Source organism: Daphnia magna, linkage group LG9, assembly GCF_020631705.1.
Source record: "Daphnia magna isolate NIES linkage group LG9, ASM2063170v1.1, whole genome shotgun sequence".
Classification (NCBI taxonomy): Eukaryota; Metazoa; Arthropoda; class Branchiopoda; order Diplostraca; family Daphniidae; genus Daphnia; species Daphnia magna.
The window spans coordinates 9,820,894-9,837,029 of NC_059190.1; the positions used below are offsets into that span (position 1 = coordinate 9,820,894).

General features: G+C 37.7%; 2 protein-coding genes and 1 long non-coding RNA gene across 5 annotated transcripts; 1 reads left to right on the plus strand and 2 right to left on the minus strand.

Annotated features, from left to right (window-relative positions):
* Window positions 1-6,827: 6,827 nt before the first annotated feature.
* On the minus strand, window positions 6,828-11,530 carry LOC123466261 (protein dimmed-like). Of its 2 annotated transcripts, none has more exons than XM_045179389.1 (5): window positions 11,385-11,526; window positions 9,635-9,773; window positions 9,228-9,451; window positions 9,015-9,151; window positions 6,828-7,065 (listed from the first exon to the last, which is right to left on the minus strand). In XM_045179389.1, exons 2-5 carry the CDS (start codon window positions 9,771-9,773, stop codon window positions 6,930-6,932), a joined length of 636 nt encoding a protein of 211 aa, XP_045035324.1. In that variant the 5' UTR covers window positions 11,385-11,526; the 3' UTR covers window positions 6,828-6,929. The 2 variants fall into 2 exon arrangements, with proteins under 2 accessions (XP_045035324.1, XP_045035325.1); XM_045179390.1 differs by lacking the exon at window positions 6,828-7,065 and adding an exon at window positions 7,344-8,320 and having other exon boundaries at window positions 11,385-11,530.
* LOC116925132 lies at window positions 9,775-12,163 on the plus strand. Of its 2 annotated transcripts, none has more exons than XR_006651599.1 (4): window positions 9,775-11,256; window positions 11,322-11,363; window positions 11,424-11,902; window positions 11,981-12,163. It is a non-coding gene; the product is annotated as an uncharacterized LOC116925132 (long non-coding RNA). The 2 variants fall into 2 exon arrangements; XR_006651598.1 differs by having other exon boundaries at window positions 9,783-11,256; window positions 11,424-11,778.
* A 2,089-nt stretch (window positions 12,164-14,252) lies between these two features.
* On the minus strand, window positions 14,253-15,426 carry LOC116925131 (mitochondrial import receptor subunit TOM20 homolog). Its single transcript, XM_032931759.2, has 4 exons — window positions 15,181-15,426; window positions 15,028-15,122; window positions 14,789-14,962; window positions 14,253-14,459 (listed from the first exon to the last, which is right to left on the minus strand). Exons 1-4 carry the CDS (start codon window positions 15,311-15,313, stop codon window positions 14,400-14,402), a joined length of 462 nt encoding a protein of 153 aa, XP_032787650.1. The 5' UTR covers window positions 15,314-15,426; the 3' UTR covers window positions 14,253-14,399.
* Between the last annotated feature and the right edge of the window lie 710 nt (window positions 15,427-16,136).

Sequence of the window (16,136 nt, forward strand, 5' to 3'; positions counted from 1 at the left end):
CCCGCTGCTTTGAAGGCCAAGAAGTAGAGGAAGCCAATATTTTTCATGTAAATAGAGCTAGAATTAACTACCGAAAGTGTCGTATTGATAAAATCAATGCCTCTAGTGGCACATGCTTATCGACCAAAGAGGACATTTCAGGAGAGATTGTTTCACATTTCAGTAAAAATTTTAAAAATCAACCTTCTCCTGACACTCCGGCAGGTACTGATTTTATTGAGGGAGTAAGAGATTGCTTTAAACCAACCGCGAACCTGACAGCAACAATTTCCCTCCTTGAGATTAGAGCTGCTCTCATGGCGATGAAATCAAACAAGTCCCCTGGCACCGATGGCATTCCTTACGAGTTTTACGTAGAATTTTGGGACGTGATCGCACCCCATTTCCTGGATATGTTCAACCATATCCTTGAAAGGGAATCTCTGACGTCATCGCAGGACCAAGCGGCAATCAGGCTAATTACCAAGTCTTCAGGGCTTTGTGGAATTTCTAACTTTCGGCCAATTTCTCTTTTGAATTGTGACTACAAAGTCATGGCATCTGTTTTAGCAGGACGATTGAGGTAGACACTGTCATCTACCATAGGACCTCATCAATAAGGTGAGGTACCTGGTAGATTTATTTTTGATAATTTAATGCTTTATAGAGATGTCATTCAATTCGTTGATGACCAGGGATGTCATGACTCTTCCAACTTTTCGATTCGGGGTATGGGCGCTGCCATTGTTGGAGTTGACTTTGAAAAGGCCTACGACCTGGTTAACAGGGAAGTCCTCTGGAGGATTCTGGAGGTCATGGGCTATCCGACCACTTTCGTCCGTTGGTTACATATGTATTCTGTAGCAGGAATGTCTATCCTCAACGGATAGGAGGTGGCTGGGGTGCTTTCTGATATCTAATCTATTCGCCAGGGATGCCCCCTATCTGTCCATATCTTTGTTCTATATATTGAGCCGTTACTGGCCCATACAGCACACTGACGTCTTTTAACGGATATTTATTCATCCTAACGGCACTACTAAGATTTCTTTATTCTGTACTGAAATCCTACAATGACGACTTAAAGACGATTTTAGCAGGTGTTCATGACCGGCAAAAACTGCTCTAATACACGTATTTTTATGGTCACCAAAGCTCTCATTTTTGCGTTCACTAGGACGACTTTTTGCTCTACAAAAAAATGCAAAAAATAGTTCTTTACCATCGGATTAGAACACGGGTGTCCCGCATGATAGTGTAACAGAATTCCCATTCTGCAAGCATGGCTTCTTCACTTTATCTCCCCCCCATCCCTCGTCACACAGCCTCCACTTGAACCTACCATAAGACTGCAAGCAGCAACAGAATAGACCTTTTTCCCATCGACTCCCCAAAAGACACCTGCATCGCCCGAAGCTCTTACATCAGCCGACTAACACGGAAGCACCCTCGTCTAGCCACAAAACTTCCGAAACATCTTCCTACCTGTTCCCACGTCTAGAATATTCATACACCTGCACCGCACGCGCCAAGACATTCCACCCTTTTTTTAGATTAAGATCCCAATGCATAAATAACCGTAGGTTTAGAAATATTTTTACTAATTATTCACTTAAATCCTAGTTAAGTGACCTGTCCGAACTGTCACCACAGTTCGGGGGTGGCTTTAACACAGGACTATTAAATACTAATTTATACTCCAAATTCACGCATTCTCCCGTAAATCTTACAACTTTAAACTATAATTCTTCTCACCCCTCCGTGACTCATCCGAGCGGATGGGTACCCCTTAACCTCCCTAAAATTCGACTTAAGTGAGTTGACAGAACTGTCAACTCCAGTCGGGGGTGGCTTTTGCACGGAGCCTTCTTTCCCTATGGTTTTCTTTATTCGGGTCACGGCCGCATCTTTTCCATATAAAAGGCCGTGACTTTTCCTCTCATAGTCAGTCACCTTAGTCGCCTCAGTCACCTCAGTCGCCTTCTTCCGTTTCCATCCACCTGTTCTTAGTTCCTCTTAGCTTCCTTCCGTGGCTAAAACACTCAGTTAAAGCATCAGTAAAGTTCCGTTAAGCCGATCTGTGAAGTGAAGACTTTACCCGCACGCTACCCAACTGTTCCAACTGGTATGTCACACCTCTATTTATTTATGTCTGTAGCTTAGACTTAGTAACCAATACATTTGCATTGTGGATCAGCCGTCTCCTTTTTATTTATTTACACCGCTTTTAATTTAATTATTCCGTAAAGGGAAGAATGGTTAAATACATGATCCCTTTACAATAGTCGAGTAGTCTACCATATACGCAATATTCATTTATATTTCGATAATTTTAGACTGACACATGTTACAGTGAAATAGTTTTGCCTTCAATCATTAAGAAATGAATTTTTGAATAAAATTTAACATTTATAATCTACACCTTGCGCTCTTTGACCAAAATACCAGAAGAGAAACATAACTATTATGAGTTTCGATCATTGGACTCTCGCATCATAGACTGAGCTTCTTCTTGTTAACCAATCACTATGTATTGAAAAAGCAATTCTGTATTATTATTTTGTGTTCGTAATTCTTACAAAGTTGAACCAAAACGCTACACTGTTAATTGTGGAAACGTGGCTTTTAAAGAAATGGATCAAAAAAAGACGTCTTCAGAGGAACGTGATTTATTTTTTAAAAGGACCATGACTTATGCGCGTCCTTATAACTTCCATTGGCCGTCCAGTACTGCACGTCCTAGTAAGACAGATTTAGGATGAGTTCCTGCATTAACTTGTTATGTGGGGGTGCGTTTATCTCGAGTTCTCCAGGGCATATCATTATTTAAGGAAAAACTTACTTTCAGAGCCTTTGTTGATGACGTCACCATTATCATATCGTGTGAAGAAGATTTTACCAGGGCAGGATGGGTTCTTGACTTGTTCTGTCAGTGGACAAAGGCAAAGGCGTTTGGAGCTGGTTGGAAGGAACCATGCGTCAAATGGGCTGCAAGTCGTCAAAGGAAGATTTGATTCGTGGCCATTTTGGGCCAATTGGTAATCTCCAGCTTTTATTTCCTCTTCTGGCTGACTACCTCTTCATTAACTGGAAGGCAAGGAATCATCTACGCATCCCACATCAAAAAGAAGTAGAGAGTCTATAGAAAACCCTTCGTAACCCTAGATAAGTATTCCATTTCCTGTTTAATTTTAATCATAATTTTATTATAATTTGTTTAATTTTGTTTATTTCAATTTCCCTTCCCAATATCAAATATCGTTTGTTTATTTTTGTTATAGTATCACTTTAACCCAACGTCTACTGTTTTTGTTTAATTTTGTTTGTTTTTTATTATTCCACCAGAATGTAAAATGCATTTGTTTGTTTTTGTTTTTGTATTATTGTTTTTATTATTATGATCCCCAACATTGAAAACAAAAATTTATTTTTCCATGATATCGTCTGCATCCGAGGACCAAAATGATTTTGTTTTGTTTATTTTTTGTTGGTATCAGTGTTTTCCATCTGGCAGATAACATAAGATAAGATAAGATAAGATAAGATAAGATAAGATAAGATAAAATAAGATAAGATAAGATAACGAAAATTTAATATCTTTTATATTGTCGCGGTTATTTAAGGCCCCATGGACTAGTTGTCACGTCCGGCGCTTCTGTATCGGCTATTGACCGCAACTCTACCCGAGATGTCCGGCAGTCTTGTCAGCGGATATTTTCCCCGGTAGCTGCTGTCCACATAAGTGCATAAATACTCGTACGTTTCCCTTGCTGTGCACCCAGTCTAGTTGTAACTGTTTGTTAGTACTGTGTGTGTGTGAGCGCACCGACAATGAATACAATCTTAATCGCTACTTGAGTCTCAGCGTTATTCCTCGACGCTACAATATCTTTATATCTTTTGTTTCTATATCTGTCCAAAACGGAGTCAAAACTGAGCGTACATTTTTCAAACGTAGAACATTGTACGTAGTCAATTTTCAATGGCTTCTCGCAATTCTTTTGGGGCAGTATCCTAATATCCCTTACTTTTAGTTAGAAAAGTAAGCATAGAAGTAGCTTATAGTTAGCATAGAAAGATTCGTCTTAATTAGACGAATTTAACCATACCTAGTTTATGGGGGTGCAAATGATGTCTTGAGGTAGTAAATCCACTTTGAAAAAATTCATTTACCGTAGCTTCCCCACGCGTCTGGCGGGGAAATACCCGCGTACCCCACGCCAATTATCCCCTTTTTTCCCTGAGGCGTAGGGGAAATTTTACCCGTTTTACTCGTAACTAAAATAGGCCCTTCACCAAGGCCCTTGGTGAAGTGCCTCCAAGTGGTTTTGATAACTTTTGGTTTCAACCAAATAGATAAATATGTCTGGGGTGGGGGGGATTCTGGGAACAATTGGGCAACAATCTAATCCGTGTTTCCACATAGAATTGGGAATTGAATAGGGACACTCACTATTTAACAATTTTAACTTATCTAAGTAACGAGTTTTGGCATCACTTATGAGTCCATTTGCATAGTCGGAACACGACATAGTTTTATACTAACACAAAAACAAAACGATGAATAACGTGAAACGAAACACTAACTTTTTCAGCGAAACTTTTAGATTTATTCATATTTCACACAATAACAAAATACAGTCAGAGCAGACTGAATCGGCCGTCGAATGCTGCGTTGCGCGATAAAATCAAATGCGAAAAAAGATGTCGAACAGCCCTATCAGAGTAATAGAATACTGGTGTAGCCACGCTTATGGCGGGCCCTCCCATTGCCTTTTTGGCCTGAGAGTCTTTCTGTCCCATAACGAAAGCGCCACAGTGGCTGTGTTGTGAACTTGTGATGTATTACGTTTTCGCTATGTTTTCGCTCATTTTCGTCGTCTGTACTTCAGAAAGTAAACAAAAAGTGGCTTAATTAATTAGTGTGAAAAAAGTAAGAGCATTAAGAGATTTCTTAACAACCCTTAAAACTCAATTCATAGGTGGCAGTTACGGTTATGGGACACTTAAATCGATATCTTGCCTCATTTTCTCACAATCGATACGCAAAATTGGCAACAACTTTTGGGAAAAAATCCAAGAGGGGGAGTCAACATGGCCGTGGCTACACCAGTATTCTATTACTCTGGCCCTATAGTTGTCTTAATGTGATGATTTACATTTGTTGAAATGAATTACATCAAATACTTGCAAAAAAAGGCACCCACTCATGGACTGGGAATGTTAACAAAGTGTTTCAATTGCCATACATTTAATTATTTAAAATTATTTAAGAATGCAGGAAAAAACTAAATGACATTAAATTATAGAAAAATGAATTGCAAATCGTTTAAAACTAATTTTATTGATAAAGCGTACCATTTTAGGGTTCAAAACAAAAAAATATAAAAATGCAAAATTAACAGACGGAGTACAAAAAGTTGTTTTTTCAAGATAATTTAAAAAGTTTTAAATAAAAAAACTCGTGAATTTTTCTAAACTTGTAAACCCCATCATTCTATTAACCCAAATTTTTTCAAGAAAATTCCTCTGATACGGCGCGAGAAACAATTTTTTTTTTCAATTTCCCTGTGTCTCAATTGACCCCACTCTCCCCTACATAACAAAAGAATGCTTCCAAATAATGGCGTTATGTAAAATAAATATATGAAATTACCAACAGTCCACGAGTAATTCACCTGTAATAAACCTGAATTAACGGGTGAATTAGTTAAAATTAACTAAATAATCATTCAAAACACTTTATCGGACGTTTTTAGGACACTCATTTTTATTTCCGTAATTTCCTTAAATTTCCGTGATTTCCCTAAATTTCCGTGATTTCTACCCCTTTTTCCGCTTTTTTTCAAAGGGTGATCTTTGAGAAATAGAGTTGGTGACCCCTCGGTTACTGCCGATCTTTCGGCGATCGGAGCAAGTAGGGCTCGGCCCCGATTGGCCGAGATAACTGATCTAATCTACCCGAAAAATGGACGATCTGTTGCGATCGGTTCGGGTCCTCCAGAAACAGATCGTTTTCGGTGCGGTTCTTCGGTGCGATCGGTTAGACCTGCCGCAATTTTTTAAGATGGCGGCTTAAAAACTACTTATGAAATTAACTACTAACAGTAATGAATTTAGCACTTTTGCACCTTTGTAAAGTTAGGAAACATTTAATATTTGAGTTTAATACTTTTCACGTATTTTTTTTATTATAAATTGAAATATGTTTAGGGTATGGCAACGTTGACTGTCAATTCTAGTACCATAGTCGATTAGCCGTAGCTTTATTCTCTACATTTGCCATTCTTAAAAAAGCAAAAAAAAAAAGATAAGTTTGAATTTTTGCATTGCCATTTTGATTCTTACTTTTTAAAATTTTTTAATTAAAAAGTGCCAAACTAGGTTTGAACAATGGTCATATTTTTGGCTAGAAATCGGGTAAAAAGTCCGGGTAAACGGGTAAAGAACTGGTGTAACCAGGTTTGGCAACTGGCTCTTAGACCCGGGTAGTGGAACTGGGTACAGGAACTGGTTCTAGGATCTGGGTCCATTTTTTGTTTGGAGCCGGTTTGGATCTGTTCACCCACGGGTAAGAATAGACGATCTGCGATCTGTCAGATCCGCACCGAAAGTCAAAATTACCTACCCGATCGCCAAAAAGCTACCCGATCGGCGCGGGGCCGAGCCCTAGGAGCAAGACCCAATTCTAATAGTTTCGATTATTATCTTTTAATATCAGTTAAAGATTTTTTTGCCTTGATGTTTTGACAATGACTGACAGTCGTGCCTCAAGCCTATCGTCCACTTCATGAGACCTCTGTTTTTATAACTATAAGGACGAACGGGGTTTCAAAACATTCAATTTTAAAAATCATATTCGTTATTCCATTCATTCATTGAGATACATTCAAATATAATTACATATCTTTTTCACTTGATTCTTCTCGTGTTGATCGAACTCGACAATTTTAGGCAGTGGAAATTCTAGCGGAATCAGAATCATTGCTGGAATCTTGCTTCTCATAGTCCTCCGTTGCATTTGCTTGTTCTTCACTAATCTGTCCTACTTCACAATCGCTATCATCCATCTCTGCGGTGATGAATCTACGAAAATAATAACAGTCATACAATTATTTTTCAAGCACGCCAGAAATGTTGATTTTTTGTTTTAACTTGCTGCAAGTTGCAACTGAATAGGTTGACCTAATAGATGTTTCCCACTAACATCATCTATAAGATTTTAAAGTTTATGTGTAAGTTGCGTAGATAGAACCTATAGAGCAGGTGACTGACGCGTACCCCCAATGTTTTACGAACGTACCTTGGTGTTTTAAGATAGCTTTTGCGGCTGGAAGCCATGTTTGTATCGGGATACAAACATGGCCGCCAACCGCAATTTCTCTCTTAAAATAGTAAGGTGCGTTCGCAAAACAGTAGGGGGTACGCGTCAGTCACTTGTTCTATACATTCCAATATAACAAGAGTATATTTTGTTTTTCCATCTTGACGGTTCGCATCTCCTTGCTGTTTCCTATGTCTTAGAACAACTCTGCCACTAAACTAGATGTCATTCTTCTCAGCCTATTCAAATTTTATCTCAGAAAGTGCATGAATGCCTAATTGCCTCATTGTCGGACCCGGTGCACTCTATACTTCGATTATAAGGAGAAGAGGGAAAACTAACAAAACCGCATGCAGAGAAAGTATTTTTATAAGCCTCATTTTTGTTTCGTTGAACCCCACAATTAATCCTGCAGTTAAAAACTAAACAGAAATCCGAGTTACATTCCCTCAAACCCCGGGGTTTTGGTTTTATTTCTGTTGTTGAGCCAACTATTCGTTGATTCCCGATTGATCTGTAGGGTCTACTTTTCTTAGTGGAATAATTTTAACCTTATTTACAAATTTCGGCCTTTGAATAAATTATTGCGGTTAACATGACAGCCAACTCAAAATTTCTAAATGTTACCATGAAATGCGAAAAAGGATTATTCTGGGACTCCAATTTCCAAATTCAGATATTTTGAGCAGGCAATGTCAAGCAAAACCATAGATTTAATTTGTAAAAAAAAGAGCAGTGTAGGCCTATAAGCGCATTGAGAACTGTTTCTTCGGGCGTGGAAGCACGCAAGCCAAACAACTATCAATCGGGTAAGGAAATGGGAAAGGCAAAACAGTGAGAATTACACTAGTGTCGTGCGTTATATAATCAAAATCCCGTATTGTCATGTGCAGGCGAAGAGAATTCATGCGTATGATTCAAATTCTTTTTACAAAAACGTAAGAGATAACGATTCCAAAAGTCCTGGAAGAGGGTTGTCCCAAGTGCAAATATCTTAAACACGTTGAGTCCCAAAAACTTCCAAAAATCAAAAGATTAACTCAATTAGAAGTAGGCTAACCACTGTTGTTGCTATTAGACAAATTTAGCAAAAATTATTGGAAACGGGAACAGAAAAACATTTTCAGAGCATCTTATTTGGATGGTAGGTTTTTCAACTAATTTGGCCCGCACTAGCGATATGAAAGATCGCATCAGTTACAATGAAGCCATCTGGAGGTAAGTTTCATTTTCAGTTATGAACAGCATTCGCAAAATACAATCGTAGGCTTAATTGTCTTTGGCCATCGGTTTAATCGTTGTTCTTTAGCTGTGTTTTGAATGCTATTTGTACTATGTCCTAACCCGATCCTAGCTCTTTTGTCAGCTTGTGCTAAATAATCTGTCTCTAATGCTTATATTATGTGACATAACATGTGTGTCTTTTATGGTACTAAACATCACGCAAATAAAAGAACCGCGAAGAAAAAAAAGCAATGAATAAATACTTACATCCACGACTGTGGCCTACGTATCTGGTGCAATAGTGACAGATTCTCTCACTTTTTCGAAGCAAGTAGTCTAATGCGCTTTTTCGCAATAGATAGGACATTGAATTTACATTGAATAAAAGGTAGTTTCGGCCTCGATCACGGGAGTCTTTACATTTTAAGCTACGTAATGGCTCAGGGTTCTCTTTGTATAATCTACGTTGAACAGAAATAGATTTTACCTATAAGGCTTTTTGTCCCCTCTCATGTCGCAAATCACGTTTGTAAGAGCCATTATATAATTTTTGGCTAACGTTAATGTCTCGATCTTCGACAGCTTTCTTTCCACTTGGATGTGAGGAATCACAGTTCTTAACTCCTGTGCAGAAGGGCAACATCAGCAAACTTCATTGCGTACCATTTGGTCACAGTAAAGATTTTGTAGTAATAAATACCTCAAACGCAGCATTCAGGCCATGCATTCGCAGTCGCTCCCTTTCATTACTTTCCAGACGCCGAAGATTTCGCTCTCTCGCTGTAGCTCCTTGTCGTTTCCGTTTCGATTCAACCGAGGAGCTTATATTACCAGTACTGATGTCATGCTTAGTCACTGATATTTGGCTTTGAGGTTGGATAGGTTTACTGGGAATATGCGTCAGCTTCTCAAACACAGCGGTTTCTAGGGAAATTGGAATTTCACGATTTTAGTGCCACATCGTGAAACTGTGGCATAGAATATCAATCCGGCCGTAAACGATGCCATATTTTTACAGTATGAATGATTTAGTTGAAGTTCTGAGTCACGATGACTGATAGGACATCTTACATTAATTATTTACGTGCAACAAATTGATTAACTTACTTCTTCCTTTCAGAGAGTCGTCCCTCAGAGCTGTGTTTACCTCACTCTCCGAGTCCATTAACTCATCGTCGTCTGAGGTAGATTGACTTGATTCATCCTCAAAAGCATTAGAGTAATTGTTTTTTCTCGCTTTCATCATCTGTGGAAAAAAAAACGTTAAGTCCGAAATGCAACCAGTCTCACATTTCTTTATTCGAAACTAAAAGAGGCAGATGAGAATTGCACTCGAGCGAACATTTTAAAGTTTGCAACACTGTCCTAAACGGCTGTTTCGTATTGTTGTAGGAGTAGTCAAGTGTACAGCTCAACCAAGCAAGTGTGTACCTTTCACCACGGGAAGATGGAAATGCCTAACGATCTTAGCGGACTTTTCTAGCGAAACAGTGTACGAGAGTGCACGACAGTTTTTTCGTCGAAAATCTAACGGTATTTCTTTCTCTGAATATTTTTTAAATCGACAATAGGTCGTAATAACTGTGGCAGTATTTTTGCTTTCTGATTTGTAAGAATCAACGCGTGCTGTGTATCTGAAAGCATAGCATACAGCTTTGCTTAGTGAGGAAATCAAATTTTTCCAGCAGTGTTCCACATGCTGTTTATTAATGACAATTTTTTTTTTACGTACGGATTATATCGTTAATTGTAACAAGCGTGTTGATAAACTTTGAATTTAATTTATATACAAGAAGAGTAATATGCATCCTTTAGCCAAAAGCCGTTTAAGGAAGATTTATATGAAAACATGGTTAACCGGATATTTGTCAAATTACAATTGTTTTTGCCAACTTTAACTGCAAAATTGAGGTAGAACAAACACTTGTCCCTGATCCTTTTTTAAGAGATTTTCAATCCCTATTGATACTTTTCATTGCTTTTTATTCGTGTATTCAATTTATCTTAAAATTTTGTGTTGTCTTTTTCCACTCTTTGTTGTTCAATTGCTTCTACTGCTGGCAGCTTGAACCCAAATCATTTGATTTCGATAAATAATATTAATTATTTTGAATTGAAACACTACATAAATCTATATTCTATTGTACGTTTCACATCAAAGTGATAAACGACGGCAAAAATTACTTGTATCTAATTAGACGTTTATTACCTATAAATCCCAATTGAATCAAATAAAATAAATATTGTCAGAGGGAAATGTCTTCCCCTAAAGCGATGGGGACCGCACCCTCATCCGCGGGGCATGAACGGGCATTTTTCAACCACTAAGTTGACTGCCCCACTTTGAAACTTTCCGGTTTGGAAATTAGATCAGCATTTGTTAAACAATTCAAATGGAAGCTGAATTGTTATCCATGCACAAGGAAAATTAAAAAAGAAACACGCCGTATAACAACCAGTTGTTTGTCGCTGACTCTTCACGCAATATTTCAACAATCAATTTTCCTTCGTTGCTCTGCTCGCAAACAGCGAAACAAACCAAAAACCAAAATAATTTGGGATTTTTGAACTTTCTTTATCCAGGATTTACTACAGTCAGGACAGAAAATTTCTTTGAACAAGTAAAGTATAGTCTAATGGAACACATTTAAAGGAAACTTTGGAATAGTTAATTCTTATAATAACACATCGAACATGCGTTACTGGTAAACAACTAATATTCACTCGAGGTAGTACCACATGTATATATAATGACCATAACATATAATTTAAATTAATTTTTATTGACTGTCAGTATCAAGGACCTAAATCCAAAAGGAAACACACCAAGCATAGAGTGAAACGCCATTTTACTTACTTTTAATATTAAGAATCCGGCTAAGATGTGTAACAACAGTGTTCAGGAGAGAGAAACCTGCTCCGTGCTGAACGCGAGAATATTGGGAACCAAACTGAACCTCATTTCACCAGGTTATGGCAGCTTAGACGCCAGGGAAAGGAGGCCGACCCTTACGAACCGCTATCAACCACTGGAAAGGACGAAAGGACGATTTTTTTCTTCTTCTTCTTCTTTTTCTTTTTCTTGTCATTAATTCGATTTCTTCGCTTTGCTCTTTCCAGTACATTTACTTTGGAGAAAGCAGTATGAAAAGAAAGGAAACGTTTCTCACTGTTCTACTATTCGTGCTCATCAGGAATCAACCTCAATATCCATCATTCGTTAAAGAATCACTAAGCCTTTGGCTGTAAAGGTAGGTCGGCTTAGATGCGAGATTGATGGAAGCACGAAATATTACCGTTGCTATTACAACATCCATACAGAAGTCTAAAATATCAAACGAAACAATCTGAATTTATCCGCCAAAGACGTCTTCTGTAATTGAATCAATCCATTGATTTACCATTGATTTACCATTGACTTACCTCTACATTTCTTTTTTTTTTTATTCCTAGAAACTTCACTTTCATCTTTAACGTTTTGGGTCGACAGGCCATATTTAAAAAATCTCGTGAATATTCACTTGCAATCCGTTGATGGACTCACCTGAAACTTCTCTAGGACGTCATTTGGAGTGAAATACATTCCAAAACATAACTATTGGATTTAAAAATAAACTTAATACAGGACAAATAAAAGGGGACTATTGCGTCATCTTGGCACTTTTGCTACTTTTAGAGAGAAAAAACACACTTACGTCGTCCTGAACTGAAGATGAACATTAAGAAGATGCATTTCGGAGAATAAAAATGCGTGCTGTTCGTTGACTGCAAACGAAATAGGGTGACAAAAAAATTAGTTTTCGGTTTTGAACGGAGAAAATTTTGGGGTAGAGTGATACATTCAAAAAAGGACCCAGTTTCCACTATAGGAGACCCGGTTTCCAAAAGGATTCAGTTTACTAAAAATCCGACTGGGAAAAGCTTGATGTTATCTTAAGGAACGTGTTTGTAAAATAGCATTAGAGAACCGGTTGTTTCCTTTCTTTGGGCGGGGCTCAAGAAACGCAACCTTTTCGTCAGGTAACATTCGCCAGTCAAACTCTTTGTCGAATTCTACATTTTATGTGTAGCTAGACCTTAAGTACGGGACAGCTTTAATTCAATTATTTGTTCTATTTTTATTTTTAATTTTCTTAGTTTTCTTATTTCAAATAGTGGCTTGGTCTTATTTAATGAATTTCAGGAGAAAGGGATGGGGCAAAAACAATGTTTCCAGAGAAACCGATTTCATTTACCTCGCTCTAGGCGAAGATAATCTCTGTAGTAGTGATCGGAGGGAAAAGTAGGGAAAGGAGGAGAACGACAAGAATTGGGGAATAAAACCGATTTTAGAAGTTGTACTTTTTCTTTTTCCTAGTACCGTGGCATTACAAGCTTCACAAGTGAAACAATCAATTTGGATTCGACTGTTAAACTGCACCGTCCACCGAAGGACAGAGTTACATCACTAAATTTTACGAGAAGCAAAAGTAGATCAGAATTAGAATGTGTCCGTTAGCTAACGGTCTTGGTGGCTGGTCAAACGTGAAGGCGTGCAAGTGGAAGCGAAAAATCTACTAATTCACCGTATGCAACCAGTTGGCCCCAAGAGCGAACATGGTTCGGTCGGTTGGTATCTCGTACGCATGTTTGGATTGATGTACGTGTATTGCCATTGTATCGTGATCATGACTTCAGTTTGACCTTCTTCCGTAACCTTTGGTTGTATGATTTTAAAAAATCGAGACTTGCTACGTTACGAAATTTAACCGTTGTGGTAAAATGTTTCTATTGTTGCAGCATTGTGTTAATTAGCAAACGTGATAACCAGCCGGTAAATTGTTTTTAACTTTCGTTTAAAAGATCAAAAATTTGCGGTTTTGCATACATCACAGTTTAATGCTTTGCAAATGTTTCACTGCTACGAAATGGCAAAATTGACATAACATTTACTGGTAGTCGTCACAGGTTTGATTCAACGCTTTTAACACAAGCTTTCACTTCGATCAAGCGCCTCTAGTGCGAGCACTGCTCAACTTCTAGATATCATTACACACTTCAACGATCAGTTGCTAAATTTCGCACCAAAATCCTTGAACATGCTTGACAACTAAAAATTGCCATTTTAGCTTGTACCTGGTTCAAAAAGAACTTGCAGATTACTTTGGTTATTTTCGTCTCCCTTAAATCCAGTTACGCAACCAAAGTTTCATTTAAATTTTAATTCAACAATCCGGACAGGGATGAATTTCAAAGGCAAGCAAAATCTGAAATTCTTCTGGCCAAAACGTGGAAAAAAAGCAAAAAACGGGGAAAAATACTGTGTTAACTATATCTTCTGTGCGCAACGGAAAGAATCGTGGCTGTCGGCTAAGATACCTGTGGCCGTCAAATAACAATTCTAGACTTTTATAAGCGCCATAGAATGCCTTAAAATTAATTTTTTAAATACTTTAACTTGAAGTTTTACTTTTCGGGATTTAGTGGAACAGTTGTTATATTATGCAAAAATACTGGCCTGCTAAGTCCCAAGAAGTGGAACCTTGCATGTATGAAAAAAAAGTTACCGGCTTATCGCAATACGAACAAATGCATATAAATTTCCCAGTAACGTTTCTTTTTTCTTTTGAAGAAGTATTAAATATTTTGCACTCTGATTCGCATCAGCAACATACTCAAAAAATCGTGTCGAAGATTTTGGGTGGTGTTTTAGTAAATGTTTGAATTGAGCTATTGAGCCATCGAGTTTTCGACATTATTCACTTTTATTCCTTCGATTTCAAAATGTGATTACTAACTGCTACACAGATGATGGGTAGTTACTGAAAAAGATAACACCCAAGACAATGTAATTGAACTTCAATTTAACAAGGAGCCTACCAATTATATTTGTCTATTCAACATCATCTTCGGCCATTCCTAATCCAGACTGAGCCGCGTTTGCCATCAGCCTCTAAAAAAATACAAACAATTAATAATAAATAATCCTTATTCTTTGAAGGTTTATAGTAGAGAAGAACTGGCAATCTAAGTTGGTATTCTGAATGAACTAATAATAATGAAAACCAATAAAAAGGTTTTAGCATTGAAGAAAATAATTCTCAGGCTAGTTTTTGTTCTCACTGATAGACATGAAACAATAGTTGTTCCCCTTTCAATCCAAATCCATGGCTCAAATTCTTAGTAATGCTTTAATAATAGATCTATGAATGGTTTTCAATGCTCACATCAATGAGGATAAAAAAAAAAAAAGTTGTTATTAAAAATCCTGCAGTTGAGTACCTGTCCAACTACTGGCAGACGCTCAAGAAGTAGACGAAAAACTTGAGGTGGCAGAGTTTGTTGGAGAACTTGAAGTAACTGTTGGGGCTGACCACAAACGGCAACTGCATTACTTAGATGTTCCACTCCCTCCTCAATATCACCTTGGGCCAATAATTCTTCCCCAAGTTGCACCTAATTTTGTAGAAGAAGCCAAGTTACCAGTACTCTTGAAAATTAACTAGGAAAAATGTAATTACCTCACGAAGGAAAAATTGCTGGACAGCCTCATGATCTTTCAGATCTGGAAGAGCTGTAGATCCATCTTTTGAGACATTCGTTCGGCGTTTGCGTTCTAAAAAAAGTTATGATATAACCGGTTCTATGAGAAACGTTCTACAAACGATACTTACTCTCCCGGAGTTTTTTCTTGAATTCTGGATCTGAGCGTCGCTTACGATCAAAATAGATACAATAGGAAACGAACACAGTACCGGCAACAGCAGCCAAAACTGAAATGGATGCTCTAGAAACGAGTGCAGACATTGTGGTTTTTGAAATTTATGAAATTTTAAACATTAAGACGTAATCAGAAATTCAGCTTCGATCGCTCATCGAGCACGTTTCAATGAGCTCACCTTCGCTAGAGAAACAGGCCTAACTAAAATTCGAATAGTAAATGAGTAAAGAAAAGCATACAAAAATTTAAAAACGATAGATGTCTCTGTGTCATAGTCCTTCTTCTTTCCAGCCATATTTCTCTAGCACCCATCATCTAGACAAAGATCTATTTGTTGCTTGTGCTATCCAACAATAATAATCCAACAATAATACAATAAAGATTTACACCTCACTATTTGCTTCTAAGGTTTATTTTTCGTAATCTGCATAGAAGATATATAACCAGTAAAGAGAATGGCTACTCACGTAGAAAGCAGTAAGGGGAGCAGGGTTACGCGTTTGGCCTTTGCCGGAACACTTTTAGCGCCAACAAAGACATAATTTACGTAAATTTAAATTTTGTACAATAATCAATACAACTGAGTAACAACTAAAAAGAACGATGATGGGTAGTAATAGTCGATCATAAGACTTTTTTTAAAGACCTTGGATTCCTGTGCCAAATGCTAGTTTATCATTTTCCGATGAAAGCTACAGCCAACCATCTCATACCGCGGGACTTTCACGCTTCAACCCTCAAGGTTGTGAGGTGTAATGCAAGGTATTTAGAATAAATAGCACGACCAGCTTTGAGAACGTGGATACCTTTTTAACCGTTAGGCAAAGCAATATTAAAAAAAAAACTATGTTTGCGTCAATCTAATAATACCACATGTTTCGAAAGCGGAGTTGATAATGGGACAATCCA